Source organism: Notechis scutatus, chromosome 2 (genome assembly GCF_049901735.1).
Source record: "Notechis scutatus isolate UNSWTSFEM ecotype Mainland chromosome 2, rNotScu1.2, whole genome shotgun sequence".
Lineage (NCBI taxonomy): Eukaryota > Metazoa > Chordata > Lepidosauria > Squamata > Elapidae > Notechis > Notechis scutatus.
The window spans coordinates 118,630,668-118,656,114 of NC_142010.1; the positions used below are offsets into that span (position 1 = coordinate 118,630,668).

At 43.5% G+C, this 25,447-nt stretch overlaps 1 protein-coding gene across 8 annotated transcripts in view; it reads right to left on the minus strand.

Annotated features, from left to right (window-relative positions):
- Nucleotides 1-363: 363 nt before the first annotated feature.
- Nucleotides 364-25,447, minus strand: part of BAHCC1 (BAH domain and coiled-coil containing 1) — a 128,322-nt gene continuing 103,238 nt past the window's right edge. For all 8 annotated transcript variants that reach the window (XM_087956005.1, XM_087956007.1, XM_087956006.1 and 5 more), the window contains 14 exons: nucleotides 16,265-16,379; nucleotides 15,204-15,468; nucleotides 13,715-13,906; nucleotides 12,888-13,195; nucleotides 12,627-12,728; nucleotides 11,916-12,048; nucleotides 11,422-11,536; nucleotides 10,152-10,227; nucleotides 8,258-8,366; nucleotides 8,000-8,119; nucleotides 6,927-7,100; nucleotides 4,489-5,570; nucleotides 2,744-2,980; nucleotides 364-1,262 (listed from right to left, as the gene is read on the minus strand). In XM_087956005.1, coding sequence (XP_087812131.1) covers nucleotides 1,056-1,262; nucleotides 2,744-2,980; nucleotides 4,489-5,570; nucleotides 6,927-7,100; nucleotides 8,000-8,119; nucleotides 8,258-8,366; nucleotides 10,152-10,227; nucleotides 11,422-11,536; nucleotides 11,916-12,048; nucleotides 12,627-12,728; nucleotides 12,888-13,195; nucleotides 13,715-13,906; nucleotides 15,204-15,468; nucleotides 16,265-16,379 — 3,235 coding nt within the window. In that variant the 3' untranslated portion in view covers nucleotides 364-1,055. The remainder of the gene's footprint in view (nucleotides 1,263-2,743; nucleotides 2,981-4,488; nucleotides 5,571-6,926; nucleotides 7,101-7,999; nucleotides 8,120-8,257; nucleotides 8,367-10,151; nucleotides 10,228-11,421; nucleotides 11,537-11,915; nucleotides 12,049-12,626; nucleotides 12,729-12,887; nucleotides 13,196-13,714; nucleotides 13,907-15,203; nucleotides 15,469-16,264; nucleotides 16,380-25,447) is intronic.

The following is a 25,447-nucleotide window of genomic DNA, read 5'->3' on the forward strand; positions in this document are numbered from 1 at the left end:
GTTGATATTTGTGAGAATGTCTATTTCCCATTCAGACACCCCTCAGCAGGGCCTTCCCAGGAAAGATTCTTTTAATTAAATTGTTGTTATATGTGACGGGTCAAGTGGTTTCTGTCCACAGAAGATAGGAAGTTTGCTTGTACTGAGTCAGAGACCATTGGTCCATCTAACTCAGCCCTGCTGACATATGATAGTGGCTTTCCAGGTTTTCAGTCAGAATCCTCCTCCAGTCAAAGTCAGAAATGCTGTGGATCGAACTGAGATTTTCCTGCATGCATAGCGTGATCTGCATCACGGAACTAAGGCCATAAATCAAGCTGAATCTATTTCCCATCCCCCAGATGGAGACCAGAATGCAAGATCCTGATTTTATAATAATATATATAATCTTCTCTTTAACAGGAGCATATTAACATCCGCAGACATTGTCAGAATATTTATCATTAGAATAACAATAATTAATAATAATAACAATAATAATAATAATAAAAAAATGGTAGGAGAGAAAGAGTGAGGCAAGTCTATAGTACACAGTCCTGTGAGGTCAGCACAGCCTTTTGGAGACTCCACTGCCACATCGTTCAAGTGCCCCCCTTTTATATTTACACACTTGCCTGGCGTCCGCACCCCCCAGCTAAGCTGGAGGGAAAACAGTGCATTGAACACAAACCCATCCACCCTTCCCCTCCCTCCCCTCCTCCCCAAACCTGCCTTTTTGTCTGGTTTGTTCCTTTTCCATAAAACTTCCCATCAGAAATACATTATTTACACATAAAATAAATAGAGCGGTAACCTGATTTGTGTTTGGCCTGCGGCAAACAGTCAGAGGTACTAGGGAAAGTATGGCTTGGATTCAACTCTGTACAGAACCGTGTGGGGAGCCGGGATCAGCCTGCAACCCCGGCATGGCAAAGCCGGGCACCTTGCATATTTCCGGGCCTTGCATGCAACTGCCAACCGTATAAGGAGACTGGCCCCTTCCACTGTCCCTTGGCCCTTTTGCCCTCCCCTCTAGCCATTTTCTGGCCCTAGAGCAGTGGTTGTGTCCCACAGTTTCAGCACAGGACAGGCACACCATCTGCAGTCACAAGCCGTCCTGTAGTGGGGTCGTAACTTCCTGCCAGGTAGTAGAGATCTTGCCGATCCTGGTATTTCTTGCTCCGGGTCAGCTGCTCGTAATGTTCACGTTCAACCACCTGGCACTTGTGAGAGATGGTCTGGACATCATTCTCATCCTCATGGCACGACTGGTACAGCGCATTCTGCAGAAAGGTCAGAAAGACGTATGAAGGACTATAGAGATAAATTGGCTTCCACTTTTAAGGGACAAAAATCCTCTGCAAAGACAGCAATTAACCAGCCGGGTGGCAATTCTCTACACAAATAGAATAACAGACTTGTTGGATAAGGTCTGTTAGGTCCACCCTTCTATTCTCACAGTGGTCAATTAGGTACCTACTGGTATTTGGCTATAGAGCATGAAAGCAAAACTCTTCTCAGGCCCTTGTTCCCTCAAAACTGGTCTTCAAAAGCAAGCTGTCTCCATACTGCCAAACTAGCATGGCTGGTAGACAGTGATAGTCTCCATTATTTGGTTTTTTCACCTCAAATGATGTCTGTCACACTAACTTATAGCAGTATTTTTTATCATTTGCCCATGTACTAAGGAATAAGGAACAAATATTGCAGGACTCTTATCAGAAGTTCCTTATTTTGGGGTGTCTTTTGGAGTGGGGGGTGGGGCGAGGCCTGAACCTGCCACTATTTTTAATTTGTAAGATAATCTCAGGTTTTTAGTATTATGATAGAGGAAAACTTCTCTTTCTCCCTTGTTTCCACTCCAAGCACAATCATATTCTCGGCTCATTTCCTCCTCAAATTTGTTTTGTGTTATAAAATTCCAAACACTGCAAATTTCCCTTATAAGAGAATTTGCAGAGTGATATGAAAATGGTTCCCAAATCTTTTCTTGGTTATGTCCCAGTTGAAAGCACTGACCAAGTAAGCCAGAAAATCCAATTGATTTTAGTGTACATCTATGTGCATGTGTGGAGCTGGGAGAGTTTACCAATGTTATCTGAGAATGCTGGTGTTTGCTGGCTGGCTCCTGGCTTTTCCCTTGTAAAATTGTAATGTTGCAGTATGTGAAACATGGAACAAAGGGAAAGGCAATAAATCCTGAAGGGCTAGCTCGATATACTTAGTTCCAACTGAACTTAAAGTGAGTTACTCTCAAATATACACAACTAAAAGCGTAGTACAGTAAACTTAGACGTGCTGCTACTGAGGAAGAGATGACAGATTCATTCCCCCTAAAGAGATGTCTTCTATAGTTCCTTTTTGCACTCCTGTAACATAGGCAGGGCTAGCCTTATAAGAGCCACTTCCTTTTTACATATGTCACAAAATCAACCAAAGTAAAGAAGTGGACAGGGAGGGAATTGTGGCCGAGACAAATTACTAATTCCGCTAACTAAAGCATATCAAGGGATGATTTACTAATGAAAGCAGAAGTGTCCATTTGAATGGTCATAGATCAACCACATCATTTAAGAGGAAGATTCTATAAGGAAACCCTGCTGTAGTCATTAAAGAAAGCCTAATTACTGCCAGTCGTCCAGTGATCTCTCTGGAGGTCCTGATATTTGTTCTGCTCCAGCTCATTATGCCTTTTGATCCAGCACCAGGGAGGACATTCCTGTTTGCCCCGCTCTGCTCCATTTGAAGGTTTTTTTCCCCTCACCTTGCCATCGCTATGTCGCTTGCCCAGCTTCGTCTCCTCGGGATGGTAGAACCATTTTACTTTGACCACCATGTTGCTGCCCCAGGACTCCCACATGCTTTCAATGCGGCCAATGTAGGGCAGATGGGGTCGGCCGGCTGACAGGAAAACCGCACAGTCGCCAATGCGCAGAGTCTCCTTGCCCCGTACAATTGCTTTGTAGAACAACTTCCGTGCTTTCCCCTTCATGCCACGGCGCTGTAGGACAGGGGATAGAGCATGCAGAAGCAGGGTAAGCAGTGGCCTGCGTGACACCCGGGATGCCCCCTGCCTCTTGGCTGCGAGGCCTTTGGAAGAGATCCTCGAGGGAGTCTGTGGGTTGCCATGGAAACAAAGCCCTCTAAAGGGGAGCCTCGAGACAGCAATTGAGCTTAACTATAGCAAAACCAGGCTCTGCTACCAGGAGACACCCCCCCCTCCACAATGCTTTTGCTTGAGGAGGCCCGAGAGAGGATAACCAAGGAAACACAAATGGGGTTGGCAAATGCCTTATACATCCTGTACTGCTGTCCTAAGGGGATTTACTGACATGGAGTGCAGCCCAGGAATAAGCCTCCTAGAGCGTGTCTGGCACCTCACGGGAAATGGCCATGCTTCGGCTGTCCGAAAGAGCCAGAAGGAGAGCCCACTGCGTCTGCCCCAGCCAGGTACAACTGCAACAAACAGCCTCCGCTCTGGAGAAAAAAATGATTCAGGGGAGGCTGTTAGTTGGGGAAATAAAAACCCTTTACCATCTTGCACTGGTAGCACATTTGCAGAATGTGGCCAGTATTAGAAATTTCCTATTTAAAACAGGGAAGGCTGCCGATTATCAGCTGGTAAGCCACAGATCTTGTTAGAACAATCCCTGCTTGGTTAAATATGTCAAAATAGGGAGACCCTTTGCTCTCCTGCACATAGCTTTATTCCTTTTTGCATGCAGTGAGTGAACAGACAAGCCTGGAAGTGCCCATTAACTATGATTTCCTTTTTAAAGGCTTCAGGAAAAGCCATAAAATCATGGTCTGAAAAAGGTTTTCTCCAACTCCGTAAAGGTTTCCATTAAACTGGCGATTATAGCTGAAGGAAGAACTTCTGGGGTTGTTTTCTGCTCAAAAGAGGTACAGAACAGCTGCACGCAGATACTCATTTGTATCTTGGATGCTGAGCAATTCTGGGGAATTGTGCAGCTGCTTTAAAGGAATGTAGATATGAGCACCACGTGCCTTTTTGCACATGAGCTCAGCACAATGCACAGCCCAAACATTTATAGAATAAGCAAGTTTGCTCATTTTTAGTGGGACATCTTTCTGAACAAGTATGCTGAAGACTGCGGCAAAGTGCGGCATGAGCATTTCAACTAAAACAATGTGAAAACAGGAATTCACAGTTCTTTTGTCAACAACTAGAGAAAGGGAAATTGGTCTTTCCTTTCTGATCAGCAACAGGAAGATAGTTTGAAGCTGGGAGGAAGCTTCCCAAGTTTAGCCTCTCCTCCTTTCAAAAATCACCGAGTGACTGGGATCAATAACCAAATGCATGAATCACTTCCTTCCAAGCATTTCCTTCTAGCCCTGTCCCAAGAGTTCAGGCCAAAAACCTTCCAGAACTACTACCTTCAACCGTATCATTTTCCCTAGCAAGCAAAGCAAATTTAAGCCACTTCCCTCAGCTTGCATTATTATGTAGTCCAGACTCGCTAGGCAGAATCCTGACGTTTTCCATACCTGAGTGGGGTTCCCAGACCATTTCCAGAGCTGGCGTGCTGGCAGAAAAGCAGAGATCTTTGGCCGGTTTTCCACCGAGGGCAGCCGTTGCCGGCGGGAGAACTCTTTGGCTTTAGAGAAGCTCAGAGTTTCTTTGCGCCTGAGCTTGCTCTTGGCCCCAGCACCAAAACACCTCTGCAAGGTGCTGCTCTTTGAGCGCAGGGCTTCAGACTGAGCCAGCAAGGCTGGAACTGGGTGGGTGAGACAGGTCTGCACAAGGAGCGTGGAGTCCTCGTCGTCAGAGCTGTAGGAAGAGTCCTCGTTGTCGGATGAGCAGAGGCTAGACGTGGAGCCAGATCCAGAACTGGAGGAGGTGGACGATCCAGAAGACGAGGAGGAGACTGAAAGCCGTGTCAGAAAGCGGGAGGGGACGCTGCCTGTCAGATCATCCACCTCGTCTTCGTCCATGTCTGAATAAGAGCTGTGACAATCGCTGTCACAGTGCAGCCCATACTCAGTTTGACCAGTGTATTTGCGCAACGCCAGCCCCATAGGCAGCGTGCTCTTCTTCTCTTTGATCCCCAAGGCTGGGTGAACGTAGCCGTGGCCAGACAGGGACCCAAAGTCCTTGTCGCTCATCAGTAAGGCTTTGCAGTTTTTGTTTTTGGGGGACGTCACCCCCTCGTGATCCAGCTTGACCAGGTACTCGCCACCAACTTTCCTGCGCCCAGCCTTGCCCAGCTCAGTGTCCAACCGCTCAACTTTCTTGGCACGCAAAAGCTTCTGAGCACAGGGCAGGATCAGGCCAGAGCTCCCAAAAGCAGAGTACGAGTTGGCAATGCGGCTGAAAGAGTCAGAGCCAAAGCCATTACCAAAGATGGGGGCAGCAACACTGTGCACAGGGAAGAGCACTTCTTTGGCCCGCAGCTTTTTGCTGCTCCCATTGAGCTGGAAGAGGTTTTGCCGCATGGCTGTGCCCTTGCTGGAGGCCTTGCGCTTGTTCTGGGTCACAGTCGTCCAACTCAGCAGAGAGTTGCTACGACGACTCAAGAAGTGGTCTCCGGGCTGGGCTTTTGAACTTGAATGCAGCATGTCAGGTTTACCTGCAGGGAAAGGACAGAGTTAGAAAAGTACTGGTGGAGGCTGTCCCCTGTGCTATGGAACTGGTTCAAATCTGCACATGGCCTTTCCTAAACAGCTTCCTTCATGTTTAGAACTAGAGAAACAGATTGCAGAAGGGGGAGCCCAGAAGTTCTTAGGTCTGATCCTAACTCCTTCTTTTTCTCCCAGGTCAAGCCCTTGATGTCCCTGACCTTTCAAATTCCATTTTGAAACAAAATATGTTACATTTCCAGAAAGAGAGAGTGTGCATGTATGCATGCGTATGTGTGACACAGAAAGAGAGAGAGAGAAAGAGAGAGAGACAGACAGACAGACAGACCTAGGTAGTGAAGTAACTATTTAAACCAAGAATTCTACAGATTATTCAATTCCCTAGGATATGTTGTGGCCAACACAGGATGTATTACCTTCACTTTAAATGGATTTCACTTTCTCTTAATGATATGAACCATTAGCCAAGTCTGACTGGTACACTGGTATGTTATCAAATCTGATACATGATCCCTGAATCCAAGTTGAAATCAGTGAAAATGTATAGAGCAGCAGCTACTGACATAGCGATTATCAGAAGGCGAAGGAATGATTGTGAGCAGTTATCAAAGGAGGTTGGTTCAAGGCTGTTGTAATTTGAAAAATAGAGGTGCTAGTGAACAATTTACAGGGACTGGCGTAAATATTGTCTTCCTTGTAATTGATTATTTTCCCTTAAATGTGATGTAGACCTTCTGTAATTATAGCTTTAATTTCCTTGCCTATGTTTTCTTTAGACATTTGCCCATCAAGTCCTTGCGGCATACTAAATAAAACCTTAAACCTGAGAGCCACCAACGTGTGTATATTTTATAATACTGCAGCTTATTGTGACCTTTCTATTTCATTGTTAAAAAATTATGTTTTTGCTAATGTTCTATTCTGATTATTTAATAATACTGTAATTTAGGGCTGTAGTCCTGTCTTTTTTGTTTGTCTCAATCAATGTATAATGTTATACACATGCATACATAATGGAAAGTTGAAGTGTGCCTGGCAATTCATTTTTACATTATATTTTTCACTTCTCTTCTTTTTGAATGACTGAGGATTTATTTTGAAGGTTTACTTTGAATCAGAGATGTTATTTTTTGTCATCTCCGTAGGCCGGAAACTGAATATAGACATTTAAAAGACAATTACCCAAATTTAAAATGAATATAAAAATTCAGCCTGTGACCAGCCATGATTCTCAAGTATAATTTTGAGCAAATCATATTCTAAACTGAATTTAAGTTCACGGGCTTCTGGCAGGTTAAGGTGGGATAATAAAACTCTTGAAAGAAATGCAAAAGGGACTGACTTACCAGTCTTCTCCTTGCTGATCATCTTCTTACTTGTGCTTTTGGTTGACTCAGAGACTTCACATCCCTCAGCACAAAGGCTTGGTGCTGATTCGCTGGAATGGGGAACATCACTGGAAGACCTTTTGTTACGACGGCAGGAGGTGGACACTAATAATGCAGGAGAAGGCTCTGTGCCTATAGAAGGATAAAGGCAGAAGCGTCACGGGCAGATTCAGACGAAAGATCATTGTCTCATCTCAGTTAAGATTTCACTTCCCCCTGACTTCTACTTTTAAGCGTATGCGTCTCTCTAGCCTAGATGCCGGCAAAATATTCTGTGAAGCTACAAAAGATTAATGCTATAATAGCTATATTTGTCAGTTATTAAGCTGCTACTTGAGTTCTGCTGCTGCACCAGATAAATACCAACATTGCTCTTGAAACTGCTCCCAAGCCGTCTACAGGTAGTCCTTGATTTACAACCGGTCACGTAGTGACTGTTCAAAGTTGTTGTGACACTTAAAAAGATGACTTCTGATTAGTTCTTATGACTATCGCAGTGTCCCTGCAATTGTGTGATTGCAATCTGGCTACCTGGCAACCGGTTCACATTTATAATGATTGCATTGTCCTGGAGGGGGTCACGTTATCACCTTTTGCTATCTTCCCACCTGGCTTTTAATATGCAAAGTCCGCGGGGAAGCCAGCTGGGGAGGTGAGTAGTCATGGTCCTATGATGTAGCATAAAATCTGGTGGGATAACATGATGCCTCACTTAACATCCGGACTGCTTAATAATAAACTTTGTGGTCCCAATAGTGGTTGTAAGTCAAGGGTTACTTGTACTTTTGCTGATATCCACATGAGATTTCCGCATCTGAGATAGGCAAGATCCTTCCCATCCCACTGCATAGAAAGTCAGGCACATTTTGTGCCCATAGAATGGCTCTTAGAATAATTCAGCAATATTTCAGTTAATTTTTGAAGGCTCCCAGCAAAATACTATCATATGGAATCACTAGTAGACGGGTTCATGAGGACTAGCAAAGCATGACAATTGTAATTCAAGCATTAATCCATTCAAGCACACTTACACTGGATTTTGAAGTCTGGTGGCAACATGCGGATATTAGACAATGCAATGTGGCCAGTGTCTCCATCATCAAATTCTACCAACACTGATTCTGCATCTTCCTCTTCATCACTTGAAGACCCTGTGGGCAGAAGCCATGTTACCTTCCAGGCCAGCTTCTCTGTAGGCACCGAAGATGATCTGACCCATTGATTTGGTTACCTACAGCATACTTCCACTTATTCCCCATTATGAGATCATTATTTACCAGCTTGCTCACCTCGAATGACATTGCCTGGATAAAGGCAGCGAGACTTCTGGCTCCAATAAGCACAGACTCGTGTGCCAGGTGGAAGGCTGCGACTTGACTGTGGCTGTACATCTAGAACCTGGAGAAAAACAAAGGGCACGATTAGATCACCACGTTCTTAAAGACACTGAAGAGACTATCCAGTACCAAGCCTAGTTTATTTTGTTTCATCATGCAGTTATGGTGACAATTTAGCTTTAGCTCAACCAAGGAAAATTACAGATTGCAGTGATTTTTTGCCTTCCTTTGGCACCTGCTCTTCTCTCATGATCATCAAACAACTACTTTCACTTTTGCCTTTTCCCAAGATATCATTGAGTGCATCCTATTTTTCTAGCAAGAAGGCTTCTTGTTCTTCAAACTCTATGTTTTCCAGATATTTCATTGGGATAAATATTAATTAAGAGTATTTAGAACCAAGCTTGTGGTCTTGGTATTTATGTTTTATTTTATACAATGGGTTGATGTGCTCTGTGCAGAACTTCTTGGCATTTGACTATATCGGATTGTCTTCTCAAAGGATGCACCTGGGAAATGAGAGGCCTGCTTCGCTCTCTCTATATGCGCAGTATGATTCACAAGTGAATACACAGAAGTGTGCATAAATGTCCCATTCCCCAGAAACTCTGGATGTCCCAGAGGTGCTCTTTCAAAAGACAACTGGACTTTCTTGTTTTTTTTTTCTTTGAAAATGTTTTGCTTCTCATCGAAGAAGTTTCTTCAGTTCTGAGAAGCAAAAACATTTTCAAAGGAAAAAACAACAACAACCAAGAAAGTCCAGTTGCCTTTTGGAAAAGCACCTTTGGGACAACCATAACCTGGATAATTAAGAATCTCCACAGACATTCAAGATATTGGACATGACTACAAACCACCTAGGCCCCATGATTGCCCCCACCAGCTGTGGAGGATCATTTCTAGAAGACAGGTCAATTAGACCAACTTGATTCATCTGAATGTACATCATATAGTTGTATTCTTCTCATTTTTTTTTTCAACCTACCTAAATCCCTACTACCCAGAAGGCATGACCATCCCAGTTCTCTTATTACAGGTAATCTTCACTTAATGATCATTTGTTTAGTCACCATTTGAAATTACAATGCACTGAACAAAAGGTAGTGATCCTTCAACTCCTCTTACCCTACGTATCTCTCCACATTTCTGCCCTTTTGGTCACCGTGCACCCCACTGCTTACCCTGATTCTCCCTGCTATCCTCAATCTACTTTACCATCTTCTATATCTTTTGAGGAGATACAATCAACCAGGGCAGCTGCTGACCCTCTCTGATATCTCTGTGAAGCATTGCAAAAGGCCATCAGCAGCCTTGGCCGAAATCAGATAGGGCAGGTGGCAGTGGTGGAGGATGGCCAAAAGAGCAGAGATTTGGGGGGGGGGGGGTAGATAGACAGGGGGGGGGGGGGAGTTGGAGGCAGCCGCAGCAGGGTGGTGGACCCTTGTTTGCCGAAGGGAACTCTCTGGGCCAAACCAGGGAGAAGGCAGAGGGTGAAGCTGGCACTTCATGCAAGGCAGAAGTGTGAAGTCTTTGACTAACAGTCGTAACAAGAGCTGCTGCTGCTACTAAGCAGCATAGTCACATGATGTTTCACTTAATGACCCCCCTTCTAGTCCTGGAAATTCTGGTCCCAGTTAGGGTCATTTAATTAGCAAGCTTACTAGAAATATTCGGTGTAACAAATCTATGCACATTTGCAAAAAAAAAAAAAAAAAAGCCACACTTCCTGCTCCTTATCCCTCAGGTAAGTCCTAGAGGTATTACTCCTGAGAGTCCAGCTTCTCTCCCCCTGCTCATGCCCGCAGCCAGCCTGATTAATCACAGGCTCTGATCTCCTGAGACTTACCGCCTCCTGCAACAGCTGCTCTTGGGAATAGATTCTCTGCCTATTCCCTCGCTCTCCCTCAATGACAATGCTGTAGCTGTGGAACAAATAAGTGACAAGCATTTACACAGATGATGATCTTAAGGGATAGCGAAGAAGCTAGCTTGGTTAATTTCAATAGTTATTTAAAAACAAGAAGCTCAATTCTTGGTTGGCAAGAGTCCTCCCTTTTGAACTAGAACAGTAATTATGGAAGTGCATGGTCCTGACTATTAGGTCCCAAATCATAGTGTAGCAATAGCAATAACTTAAGACTAATATACTCCTTCACAGTGCTTTACAGCCATCTCTAAGTGGTTTACAGAGTCAGCCTATCGCTCCCCACAATCTGGGTCCTAATTTTACCCACCTCAGAAGGATGGAAGGCTGAGTCAACCTTGAGGTTGGTGAAATTCGAACTGCCAAATTGCAGTCAGCCGGCAGTCAGCAGAAGTGGTCTGCAGTACTGCACTCTAATCACTGTGCCACTGTGTAAATGTTTAAAATTTAAGAAAGAAATATTACACTACTCTACTCTCCAGATGTGCTGAATTGTAACTCCCATTTCCCAACCCTATGAATAAGATCACTAAATAGGGATAACAAACAATTTCATATATATTTACTCATGCTCTTTGTCCTGAGTTTCACAGAATTCAGTAGGATTTACTTACAGATAAAAAACCCAGCCCGAGAATTGTGTTGGAATACTTTCCGTGAATCCTACTTTAGACCCAGCAAAATGCTTTGGCGTCCGTGCATACTACAGTTTCTTTTTTTATGAACAAGGGCAACAGTTTGCCCAAGATCATATAAGAAAGCCAAAAGGAAGAGGAATCAGGATGCAAGTCTTTCCAGACTCAGTCCTTGGAGCCAGATGGGATCTTGAGCAAATGTATTTTTCATTCTGATTAATGGAAAGAGGAGGAAGAAGGCACAGGATTTGATCTGGGAGAGGACAGAGATCGCCAATTAACTCTATTGGCAGATGAGGAACCAGAATGACTGCAGCAGTTGCCTCTGTGTTTATTATCATAAGAAGTATCTGGGTTTCTTGTAATCGGTTACTGCATTTATATAGAAATGTGGGATAATAAGCGATAAGGTCCTGGAATGCAAAAAAAAGGAAATGCTTACAATTCTAAGTAATGGATGCATTATACAGTATCAACAGCAATGGAGCCTACTGATCTTGAAAAATCTCACTATGGTGTCCTTTGTCCATATTTATGCTTAGGAATCAGCTCCTTACATGTCAGGTGGCTGCAGACTCTTCACGCTGCCGGCGTAGAGCAGACTGTCCTCTTTGGGGATAAGCACACGCAGTCCCTCCTGAAGGTCTTCTTTGAGGATGGTACAAGACTGGGCTGCAGCCATAAGACAAAGCACGAATCCACGGTTAATTCTCTTCCTCACTTTTTTTTTTATATTGGAAAACTTCAGGCAGAGATCAAAGCTTGAAGAATTAAAGCCTGAAGTGTGGCACACACTGCACCGTCCAGCTTTGATCTGCACAACCCCACTTCAATTTTCTGAGCTACCTTGCCCTCAGAGTTCACTTTAGGAGCTACACATTCCCACTATATTCCAGCTCTAATGCTTCTTCTGATCATTATCCTTGTTTATTTTTGTTCTCGACCACTCCATTAAATGGCTAATAGTAGTTCTTTCACCTGGACTATACTAGGCCTTGTTAACTGCTTCACCCAAGAGTACTCTTTGGTCATGGTATGTGCGGAGACTTACCAGAGATCATATCTTCCTCTGTACCAGCGGGGGGCATCTCCTCCTCTTCAGAGAAGCTGCTATTGTCATCAAACTCAAAATGATCCTCAATGGCAAAACTCTCCATCAGTCGACTGACTGCCCGGCCTTTGCACTGCACAGAAAAGCAAAATAGATTTCCTTGTTTTACAAAGGCATGCCTCTTATGCACAAGGCTAACGTTAAACTGGCAGAGGCCAGGAATGGATTAAACGAAAGTCTCTCCTAGCCTCAGTTCATTCTTAGCCCATAGCATCACTCTGGCCCTTTGACTGAAGGGCTTAGCTTCGCTTGGAATAAAAGGAGCAGGATGCTGTGCCAGTGACACTTCCACATAAGATTCTGCAGAGCCCCGTCCACATGCATATTCTAATCTGAAAACTTCTACAAGTGGGCTATTATTTTACGCACCCACACACCACACAGTAACCCATTGATAGAAGTTTTCAGATAAGAGCATTGAAATCTCATGAGATTTCAGGGGTGAAATTGCTAACATTTTACAGACTATCTTAATACTACTTTTCAGTTCTTTTAAATGGTTTGCATCAGTGCCAATACACAATGGTGCCTGAAAAATGCCCTGAGGAAGAGAGACCATCTTTTTTGCCTCCTTTATTGTGGGTAATAAAAGGTCAGCTGTATCTGACCTATCCAAGACCTGCACCACAGCAGGTATTTCACATTTCCTACCTGCTTGCTGACCACCTTGTTCTTAACCTTAGACAGTTTCTTGCCCTTGCTGAGGATAGCCTTGGCATTGCGAGGTGAGAGGGTCAGTGCTCCATTTTTTCTCTGCCCAAAGAAAATAAGGATAAAGTAATCAAACACAACATGCAGCGGACAAATATTTATATTACAGTGCAGCTACGTTGACAGTTATAACTGCAAAAAACGACCCTTTCCTTTCTCCACTATGGACCATATCCAGCCCCCTTTTCTGCCCCAGCTTACTCTGAGGGCCGATTGCAGTACTTTGCTCTTGCGTGTGGCTTTCTTGAGACGTTCACTGCTGAGTTTTCCTGCATCGTCTCGATTTGCAAATGAGCGGGCCTGGCTGCTGGAGAAGAGCCCCTCAGCGGTGCTTGATGTTCCAGGTCCACAGTGAAACTCCTTGGTCTTACTCTTTAGTTTTTTCTTGCTAGAAGTCTCACAAGATCCCGCTCGGCATACTGGCACCTTTTCCAACCTCCCTAAGCCTGGCTTCACAGGCCGCCTCTTAATTTTCACTTGGCCTTCAGGACTGGGGATTCGACAGGGCCCTAGGTAGATCCAGAGATTATAGCAATGAAAAAAAAAATAGGCAAAGCAGAACAGGAAAAAAATGCCTCAGTGGATAAGCCAGTGTTTCATTTTGCTTACGCAGACTGCACTTCAGGCAAGTGTTAACATCATTAGACCGATTTTGAGTAGAGTCTTATCAATTAGCAATTTGTGAGATTAACCAATGCTACCATTTTTATTTTTTTTACAAATTGTGGCTCAGCAATATAATAGCAGAATCTGGCTTTTATAGACCCCAAATGCCCCTTTAACTGAAAGGAAGGATGCAGTGTAACTTAGAGACAGTTGATTCCAGGAAGACCTTTCACTGCCATCTTACTACATCCACGCTCAAGTGTAAATCAAACAAAATTATATGATAGTAGGTGGAAGGGCTGGATATAATTTCAGCCATTTCTTCATGATGTTCACGAGGCTTCATTGCCCTCCCCCTTCATTAACACGGATAGATTCAGCAATTCACCAAAAAAGAGCTTTATTTCAATTCATTTCATTACCTAGCAAGCCTTGCCTCTCCTTTTTCTTCTTTGCCTTCTGATTTGCCTCCATTTTCACCACAGAAGAAGGAGAAGGGCCAATGACAGGAGGGTTCACCGTTACATGCATGGGGGAGCTGTTGTCACTCGTCAAGTTATCATCGCCGCCGCCACCACCATCATCACTTTCATAGTCTCTGTGGTGATTGTCATCTGTAAATGAGGAGCAGAGTCACGACAAATTGAGGCAAGAGGGGGGGGGAAAGGGGGCCACTTCAAGACAAGGAGGATTCTAATACTTTGCTTCATCCTTCCAATATCACAAACTACTTATTTTCACCATCAAGGTAAAACCAAAGCCATCACTGCGTTGTTTCTAAGGTTAACACCTTAACACAGAGCTATCAAAAGGAGCGAGGCTTTCCAAAATCAATCTCTGCAGGTAGTGTTACCCTCATATCAATGCCCCACTTAGGACTCACTGGCTTTGGTTATTGCTGCAAGCCCTGGCGTGTAAGGAATCTGGTAAAGTTGTACTGGTTTGATGAGTACAAATAGCAGAATAAAGGTTATTAAAAAAACAACAACAGCCAACAATCTAAGAACTCTGAATATGTTTTGGCCGAGCTATTCCCTCCTTCGACGTCAGCCTCCCAACTGAACTGCCTATAAACCTCCCCCCCCTCTTCCAATCCTGGCTTTTATATCCTGATTCTTGCCCCTTTGACAATGAGTCTTTGTTCTTTCGGCTTTGGGGAGTGGAAGCAGGATTTCTGTCTCAGCACTGCTTTCCTGATAAGATGCCCCAGGAGCTTCAGGGGAAGCCATAAGCCTGCAGTCAAATGAGAGCGGACATTGGCCCCACTAGAGGACATCATGTGCAGCTATTTTTAAATTTCAGAGCTTCCTCTGCCTGCCAGCAGGAAATATACTATGTGGCAAGCTCCTCACCAGAGCTTTGTAGAAGGGTGGATTCGCCTGGGAATGGGCCTGGGAGAAGCTAATTGTACTTGCACTTCCTCCGTGGCACGGTGGAGAGATGAATACCTGGGAGGCCTGTTAACTGGCCTGGAGCTCAGAAAATATCCACTGGACACTAATCCCCCTTTTGCTACGCAGGTAAACACCACTTGTCCCAAGGCCCGGGTCCACTTTTAGCAGCAATGGGCAGAACATGCTCACAACTGCAGGGTTGTGAATAGCATTCTCTTGTTTCCCATTATCAACTTTCCTTCCCAGGTGGCCAAATGATCCTTCCCTTCAATCTGAATGTCCCAAAGGTGCTTTTCCAAAAGGCAGCTGGACTTTCTTGGGTTTTCTTTTTTTTCCCCTTTGCTTTTCACCCAAGAAGCTTCTTCAGTTCAAGGAGCTTCTTTTTCTCGGATGAGAAGTGAAACGTTTTCAAGGGGAAAAGCAAGAAAGTCCAGTTGCCTTTTGGAAACGCACCTTTGAGTCAACCCATGACCCGGATGATTGAGAATCTCCATAGACCTTCGGTCTGGAGTCGTACCTGCTTCAGCATTTCCTGGGCTAGGCTTGGCCTCCAAGGGAGTGAGATCCTGCTGTGGGTATTTGGGAGATGCTGCTTTGGAGCTCTTGGTTCGAGAAAGTTTCTTTTGGATACGGGTGCAAGGGATAGGCTCTTTCCGTCGGAAGGGACCAATGCTTGTGGGCAAGACTTTGCTTTTGACTTTCTGCTTCAGGTGAGAGGCCTTGTGTACTACTGTGGAAGCCAACTTGCTTTGCGAACTGCTCTTCTTGCAACGAACCTTCTCCTGCAAAAAAAAAAAGCAAAAGCAAAAATGGTAGAAAAGGCACAGTAATACTTATTGCCTGTTGTTTCCCTCTTGCTGAGGAGGAAAATCTATATTAGAATCGGGAACTTGGAAAGGATTGAAAAATCTTATCTGACTCTCCCACTAAGATACTGGATGCTGCCTATAACTAATAGATAAAAATGGACACCTAATGCAAAAAACACTAAAGTAGAAATGGCTAACTGGCTAAATGGCTAACATGGATACTGCCTATAACTGAATCTTGTTTAATGCTGTCTCAATGAGATTCTGAACTGTATACCAATTGCTTTGTTGGCAAGAATAAGACCTTATGGTCTTATTTGCACGCACCTAGTTTCTATTTTGTATACTAACAAGTAATGTTAATCTTTTTTTAAGGGCAATAAAATACTTGAAAACAATGACCAATGCTCCCTAAGCCTCCTGAGAAACTTATGATCAAGTGTTATTTTTATAGTTGTATTTGTTTAATAGTTGAGCCATGCAAATTCTGAAGCAAGGTAAATAAGCATAACTCATCCTACTAAACAGCAGGGGAGAGGTGTGCCATAAAATATAAGATATAAAAGAGGTGAATATTCCTCTCACATCTACCAAAAGAGCATCTGCCCATCCAGCTTTGGTTCATCTTAGGACCCTAAATCCTCAGAGCTGATGTGAGTATCACATTGATTTTAAAGCCATGGAAAGTCTTAGTTTTCTAAAGGCAACAAGTTATTTCTTCTCCAAATGCAATGTAGACAGAAAGATAAAGATATTAAGGTATACACACCTGGGAACTTTTGATGCCACTGTAAGTTGTTTCTGATATTTTCTGTTTTTTCTTCTTGGGCTCCCCTTCGGCCCTCAATTCTGTACACAGTAGAGATAAGGTGGTTTTCACAGACCTATGAATGGAAAAGAATACACAAGTTGGAGAAAGAAAATCCATTTTGGATGAGCTATTGAGAAGCATACAAGCCCAGGATCTAAGCTTTTTTTTAAAATAGAAACAGCCTCCAACAAACATAACAAACATACACCTGTAAAAAGACCTAATCTCTTTTAGTTCCATTTATTTAAACTTGTATGTTTTAGGCTGCTAGATCACTATTTACAGCCAACCATAGCAATCTGATAGATATGTTATGGGTATACATTAGATATTTACTCACACATATTCTGGATCCGAGTCTCATTGTTGTGGGGATCAGTATCCATGATTATTATTATGGTGCTCTTTTACCTCCAACTAGATATATTTCACCTTGTCTATGCATAGACTGATCATTCCTGAGATATCACTTCACATAAAGACACACTGACCTCCCTGACTGTCAACATCCAAAGTCTAATGTTCATACAGTGAAGAACAATAAAGCAGATCCAGACTACAAAATACAAATCCCCAAAAGGTGAGATGATATGTTTTCAGCATAACAGTACAGTAGGCATAAACACTTCCTATATGCTATAAATCATGACTTTATTTTGTAACTAATCCATTTTTTTCTACTCTGATGGACTTTGCAAATGGCTCAAATAATGCCTCTTCTTCAGAAATAAATAAATGCATCTGTTTGACTTGCCCTTTTTTCCATTTACAGTTAGGCCTTGGAAAATGTTGCCACGTTTGACTCCTCCATTCTTCATTTACTGGCTTAACTCACAGTGAGGAGCATTGTAAGTTCTAAATGAAGAAAGAGGAGTCAAACATGACAGTCCTTCCCAGGACTAATTGTAAAAATGGAGACAGTTGCAATTAAATATGTGCATTAATTTATTTCTGAAGTCAGGTGTTTGAAGCAAAACTTTCTAAAAGTTCAGCAAAGAAACATGTTATATTTTAGAAGATAATGAAACAATTAATAATATGAAGGAAGGAAGTTATGGTTATTGTAAGTGTGAAAGCGTACTACTCCATCTTATTTAAGAATTGGATAATGGATCTGCTTTACTATTCTTCATTGTAAAGTATAGTCACAAATACCCTTTGTAATAATTGTTTACATCTCCTTTGCATTGTCACTCTATATGATTGTGATTTTTTTTGTTGTGAAAATATAAGGTATAAAAAGCTCAAGAAATATATTCCCGCTATACTATAGATAGTTCTGAGTGTATACTAAACACTAAGCTTTGGTGAGCACTATATACTCACAAGATTTGGAATCAAAGTATATGGTTATAGAAAAATGAAAAATATTTCCATAAATATTACCTAATACTGTATGAGCTATAACTTGGCCTAATATTTCCCTCCTCTTGGTAACTGAGAAGTAGCTGGGCCCAATGGCTCCTGGATGTCCTAGACCTGAATCTCCTAGATTTTCTCTCTTTATACCAGAAAACTGCATAGGACAACATTTTGGAGGAAGTTTACCATGGATGGTACCCTACAATCAGTTTTCCAGTGATGATGACGACATTCTCTAGATTGGGTGGGGAATTATGGCCCTCTTATGACTTGTGGACTTCAACTCCCAGAATTCCTGAGCCAGTCAGGAATGGGGAAAGGAATCTGGTGGGCTCTAGGTAAACTGTCAGAGGAAATATGGTACCTAAAAATCACTTTTGTAGGTAATAATATTTCTGGCCAAACTGCCCATCTATGCATCCTGCTCACCTCCCACTTACTTTCTGGATGCATCCTCTAGCTGCTTCTCACTTATCCTTAAATCTTTCACATACATCAGCAGCCCATATATTTTTGGTCAGAAGGATACATTTGGCTTTAACATGACCATCCCAAATTATGTTAACATATATTCGCCTTGCACAACGCCACTGTAAGATGAAACTTGGAAGTTGCCTGATAAGAGCCAGCCTGAGAGAAGTTATTGCCTGAGGCAAAAGTTAATAGGATAAGCCAGACAAGCACAGACAGACTAGAGTGGTACATACTGAACTGGTATTTTCCATCACACCTGAAGTTCCAGGTCAGTTTAAAAGTTCAAGACAGGTGATAGGGCGTGTTCTGCTCCATGCCTCCAGAGAGCTTAGAGGAAGCGGCTGTGGCCCCACCAGTATTTGTGGCCTGTGATAGTTGCTTAACTCTGCTAACAATAAGGCAAACTCTGGCCTTGATCCTCAGGAACTGAGAGTTTTTTTGTTGTAAACAATGCGAATATCGCTTACTGCAACAGTATTCCCTTAAGGTTGTACGTGGAACAGTATGTGAAGGGAATGGGTTGGCAGGTGTAACTTTTTATGGCCTAGTGCCTTTCCCTTGATGCCTCTGTCTTAAGGTTTGGTATTCACAAAGGTTCTTACTTCTTCTGACTTTCAAACACAGAACTTGACCCCTCTTCCTCCCATCTCTCAGGAGCAAGAGGGCACAGCAGGAATGCGCTGCCAAAACATCTGGCTTCTATTGAATTTTACTGCTTCCTCAGGAAGCAGCTTGGATGAAGATGGATTTGTGATAGCCGTGAAAAAAAAAAAAAAGAACAAATTTCTCCCCACACATATAAGAATAGCCAGCGTTACTAAACATGTATGCACAGGCGCACATTTACTCCTTGCTTGATAAAAGACCCCACAAGAGGCGGCTTTCCCGTTTGTTTTGCAGAAAATTGGACATAAAAATTAGAGAGGGCATTTAAAAAACAACATCAAGCAAAGTGGGTTGTATGTTGCTCTATTCCAACCCTTTCCCAAGTACTAATAGATTTCCAGGATTTCTTATGGCATGTGGAGACTCAAAACTAAAGCAGACCACTGCTCTGAAATGGTAGACCCTTACCAGAATGACCAGTAGATTAATTAATCTTTTAAGAAAAGCACGTCCTCTGTGTAAGAGGCATATGCAGGCTCACACGGAGACGTTTCTAAGGGGACAGCCACACAGTGTTAAATTCTCCTGCTTAGAAGAGGCTAAACAGATCACCAAGCATTGAACAAACTCTCCTTTACATATTTCTCTGTGGGGGAGGAGAATATGGCATAATTATTGTATATCCCTCCCACATGTCCCGTGGCTGCTCTACTTGAGAGGGAGGAGACATTCCTGGACTTCTCATGCCTTCCAGCAACTTTCTGGCTGCTGCTTTTGTTGCAACTCATTACTCTGCTAGCTACAGAGGGGGCTTTGGGACAAATCACCTCTTTCAGCTGGGCTGGGTGGCATTTTACGTGCAAAGAGATTGCCACAGGGACTGCAGGGCAGCGCTTGCTCAGACCACTCAAGTCACGACAGCAGAAGGATTGCTGTATTTGGAGGGTGGGGGAAATGAATTTCCACTGAGTTGGTTGGAGAGGGGTGGAGTTTAGGTTCGGACATGAATGGTTATTAGAGCTTAGAGGAACCGAGATTGTAGAAGAAGCGTTGGAATGTGTGTTAAAACTTCCCCTAATTCCAAAGCACTGAAACCCATCAATTGATGAATACTCATTGTGCTATTTACTTCCTTTTCTTTTTCTGAATACGATCCATTTTTATTTTTTTTCCTACAGAAAATGTGGTGGGAAAGAATTGTAGAGAATTCTGGAAAAATAAGGAGCACAGTAGGTTGCTGAAGGGAAGGAGGACAAGATAGGCACTTGCAGCAAAGGGAATTGTTACTGTGAGAAATGGTAAGTTATCTCATCTTGACCACTGAAAGCCTTGGAGCACTGCGCATTAATGAAATGAAAAATTCTGCACTATAGAATCCAAAGATAGTGACCTATGTAGATCATGCAAATTGAACATGTTTATGTGATCATATGTTGTATAATTTATTCAGGGATATTGTTATTTTACATAGGTTTTCGGGTTTTGCTGGTCATGGGGAAAAGTGCAGAGCTATGTAGCATCCTGAAATCCAGTTCCTATAATCACTGCGAATCTTGTTTCTAGGACTCGCATGGTTCCAAGTCTGTCTTTGCAACTTGAAGTACCAAAGAGTTGTTTGTGTATGTGACTCAAGATACAAAAAAGTAAGATTTTGCCCTTCTGTGTTTTTACTGAATCATGACATACTCAAAGTTGTGTTCTTATTGGCAGCTGCTGCATAAGCTCCTCATACGTGAAAAGATTCAACATTCTCATTACTAGTACAGTGCAACCTCGGGTCGTGAACGCTTCTGTCCACGACCAAATCAGGTGACGACCAGAATTTTTGGAAAAGTCTTCCTTCGGGTCACAAACACATCTTTGGGTGGCAACCAAACACAGCCATGGCGCTTTTCCCTGCCTTGGAGATTTCCCCTTCGGTGCCTTTTTTTTGGGGGGGGGGGGGTGTTCCACGTATGCACAGTTGATAGTGCTTCTGGTCGCAACCAAATCGGGTTGCGACCGTAGCCCTGGAACGGATTACGGTCGTGACCCGAGGTTCCCCTGTACCTGCCTACGATTCTAGTTCCAAACTTTTTCTCTTTGTTCAGGGTCATTGTGTAGCCGCATCAGACAGGCTTGGTGGAATGAGATGGGAGTAAGATTAATCCCATCTGGAAGGTTGAAAGGCAAATGAAGGGATATGTGGCTTGATACTGAGAGAAAGGAAAAAACAACAGCTGATTGTACTTAAGTTGCAATCAATCCAGATAAGAAAGGGGAAGCAAAGAGAGAGGTAGCTACTCCCAATGACAACAATTACAAGGAATTAATTTGAGACATGTGGGCTGAGTCACCTTCTGACATCTAAATGACTGACTTCACATTACTTTGGCATTGCTCTCCTAGGTGTCCTCCTGGCAGAGTAAACAGGAAGTGAATTAGCACTCTGAAGGCTTTGTCCCAACTGCCATGGCTGGCTGGTTGCCCATTCGGATCTCCGATCCTTCTCAGCCCTAATTGCTCCACTCTAGCACCCAGGCTCCTAAGAACCAGCCTCTTGTTTGCTCCACCCTGCAAATACAGCCCGGGATTTGAAGCCACGCAAGCCCCATCTTCCCAAAGCAGCTTCTCTATTCATGTTCCTCTCTTGGCCCTTCACCCTGTACCCTCAACCTTTTGGCCTAGTCTTGACCCCAGAGCTGGTGCCAAATTCCAATTTGGCAGCCCTAGCTGGAAAGGAAGCAGGGAATTCCCTAGTTAAGTAGAGGGAAAGGGAAGGAACGGAGCACCCCCAAGGGCCATGGATGGGAAAGAAAAATGAGCTGGCTTAGGAACAGCAAGCAAGTCCAGGCTACCCATAATGCTTAAATTCCCTGCCTTTGCACTTCCAGCCTACACTAAAGTGGGGAATTACCATGGCTCAAGGCCACAGCTCTGTTCTGGGGAGTGGCTGGAGGGAGGCAAGTTTGGCAGATATCGCTGCCTAGCGTGGGAAGTTCAAGAAACAGGAATGTTCTTGATAGGAAGGAAGCCAAGGGACTGGGCTTGCAGCTGCTCTGGAAACATGTGTTGCTTCAGTGAGGCCAAAAGCCTCCACCTGACACAGGGTAGGGATGCCATGATGGCTAGGAGCCCTGCCTTGGCACTTGATCAAGGAATCCTATGCCACTGCTGTTTGCTCGAGCAGGTTTACAGGGCAGACATACAAATGTGCAAACATAAAAGAGCAAAACAGGAAGTGGAGAGGATTACCACTCAGGTGAAGATTTAAGTCTCAAAGTGGTATACGTATGCCAATTGTTTTTTGGGAGCTATATAATTAAGGGACTTTTCTGTGAGCTTTCAGAGAAATGGCTGCATGAATGCGCACTCTCTTTATTGCCTTTTGGAATGGCATCTTTTGTCCAGAACCTATTTTGGAACATTAAAAAAAAAAAAGCATCAAATGCTTAAAGCTCAGAGACATTTGAAAAGGACAGAGGAGATGATTCCTCAGACAGGCATAATCTCACTAGCAATTAATGCACGCAAAATAATCCATAACTACAAGGCTTGAAGTAGAGGGGAAATCAGAAATAACGTGGAAATACTTCTAGAAATTGTAGCCAACTACGACCAGGTACAGAAAATAATTTGTCAGAAAACTTAAGTTAGTGGAACAGCTATTGACCATATTAGAGGGTGTGTGATTTTTTTTTTCCTTTTTTACTGTGGTCCTTGACCAATCACATTTTAGCCTATTTTAAAATTTTCAGAAAATTTGACCGGAGACTACAGCAGTGTACAACATGTAATCCTGTGCCCGTCAGATGAATTGGACTATACTTCCCAGATAGGAGTTCAACCTTAAGGCTCACTGACCTATCCCATTTTCCCAGATGGAAAAACACCTCCCTAAATGTTGGTGGAGGATACTTTTATTTAGATTTTGATTTAAGTTTTTTTTTAATCTCACCTTTATTATTTTATATATAACTTAAGGCAGCAAACATACCCAATACTCCCTTCCTTCTCCTATAGGTAGTCCTTGACTTACAACAGTTTGCTTACTGACTGTTCAGTTAGAACGGCATTGAAAAAAGTGATGACTGTTTTTCACACTTACGACCTTCGCAGCATCCCCATCCCTCATGTGATCAAAATTCAGATGCTTGGCAACTGCCTCGTATTTATGACGGTTGCAGTGTCCCGGGGGCGGGGGGGTCATGTCTGCGACCTTCTGACAAGCAAAGTCAATGGGGGAACCAGATTCACTTAATAACTGTGCTACTAACTTATCAACTGTAGTGATTCACTTAACAACTGAGGCAAGAAAAGTCGTAAAATGGGGCAAAATTCACTTAACAAATGCCTCGCTTAACAACAGAAGTGTTGGACTCAACTGTGATCGTGAATCGAGGACTACCTGTATTTGGTCCATAACAACCACTCCATAAGGTGAGTTGGGCTGAGAGAGAGTGACTGGCCCAAAGTCACCCCGTTGGCTTCATGCCTAAAATGGGATTTGAAGTCTCCTCTTTTCTATGCGCCTTCGCCTTCTTCTCAACCCTCCCCCAGCCCACCCCAAAGGCAGTTTTTTGCTCCTAACTCTGTGCTCTCCTTCCAAACTTAATTCTTCCACTTCTGCCAGCGCAAGTCGTGCCAAGCGGTCAGCGTGCTGTGAATTGTCAGGACTTTTCTTACTGTCAAACAGCCACTTGCCTGCTCACAGATGGCAGGCAAAGCAGGGAGAGAAGGAGGGGACGCAGGTGTTTTTGGGGTGCCAATTCTCTCCTGGCATGAGAAAGATTCACTTATCTTCACACAAGAGAGAAGAGCAGGAAGTGAGTTGCCTACTATCAGTAACTGTAAGAAGAGATTGGAAAGCCATTTGTCCGGAATAGTCTAGGGTCTCCTCCTTGGGCAGGGGGGTTGGACTAGAAGACCTCCAAGGTCCCTTCCAACTCTGTTATTCTGTATTCAGTTCTACGAACTTTGTGGGATCAGGAAACCACAGCAAAGAAACTGTTCTCCCTCACAACTTTTCACTTACTCCCATTGACCTGCTTTCTGGTGCCCAAAAAGCACGATCCCACCATGGAAAGTCTGCTTGACCACTGAGATACCCCTAACATAGTCACTTCCTCTGATGCCTGCCTTGTTGCATAACTTAGATGCCACAGTCCCAAAAGTGTGTGTGTGTGGGGGGTTGTTTTAACCAAACGTCCAGTGGCCTTTTGGAAGTTTGTTCGACGACATCACTTCAATCTCCCAGTGCTCTACCATGACACTGGCTTGTAGCTTCAACACCGCAGAACAGCCAAGCTCTCCAGAGGGTAGCCCATAGACGCTCTGTACTACGATTCAGCAGCTCCTCTCTGCTACTTTGGTACTACAGTGATGAATGGGAAGGGTGGGGCACATTTTAAATATGTGCAGCGATACCTTTGAAGGCAAAAGGGAAAGCAGAGCTGTTCTCCCAAGCGCTGGGAATAGCTGCTCTGTCACCTGCCTTCCTGCGAGACAGGGATGATAGGAGAAGTTAAACTCCACTAAGAACTCCCACTCGTGACATTTTATGGAAGACAGAAAGAGGGACAGGCCTCTCTTCTCCAACATGGCTTTTCTCAGGATGAGTGAAAGGAGAAGTATGGATAGAGATGGTGAAAGTGGGGGAACGTTGCAGGAAATAATGGTGTTATTTGGCGTCAATCCCAGCCATGGGGTCAGAGAACAGACACCAAGAGACACTACAGACAGATCTTGTACAACCAGTAACTGGCGTTAAAGGACATTGAGGTAGTCCCCGTTTAGCAAGTGCAATGGGGACCGGCAACTTGGTTGTCAAGTGAAACATCACAGTGTTCAAGTGAAACATCACATCGCCATTTTACTTCAGCTTTTTTTTTATTTTACAGACCTATGAAGGGCCTAAGTGTGAGGAAGGTCATAAAGTTAATTCTTCATCACCATCATAACTGCAAATGGTCACTAAGCAAGGCAGCTGTTAAACGAGTACTAGTTACATTCCACACCTCACACCTCGTATCTTTCATGTGGACACAACCCTCTATTTCCCCTTCATTGCCAAGGCAGAATTGGGTCCAAATGTGGTCAGCACTTCTTACAACCAGCATATTTTTGTGCTGGCTCCCATCCTAGGTAATGGCACTTTAGGGCCGCTATGCTAAACAGCGCTTGGAATGCTGTTCTGGAATCGCAGAATCCCCTCTTTCAGCTTTTAAAGATTTGCTGGCAAATCCATCCGGGTGGGATGATTTTTGGACTTGTGTGAAAGTGGGGTTAAAATGTAAAGGAAGTGAAGCTCAAGGGAACCAAAGCTGGGATCGTCTTCCTAATAAGCTAAGAATGGATTTCCTTTTATATTTAATTTTGCATGAATATGCACAGCTTTCCAAGGTTTGGAGCGGACGGGGATTCTCCTACTTACCCCACCCCACCCCCAGGTGAAATCTGCATAAAGGAAAAGGGTGGAGAGGAATGGGAAAAGGCAAGCAAGTTCTCTAGCAAGTCCTGGAAGGTTTCCATGAGCCATATGGTGGAGCCATGTTGCAACCCAAAGCCAACACTAACTGCTTTTTTTCCCCCTGTAACCTTCACTACATTTGCTAATGTTTTGTGACATAAAACCTAGAGATTAATTTTTTTCTTCTGTCTTAATTGAAGGAACCATTTAGTACAGATTTAACTATTATTACCAAATCATCAGGATTGATG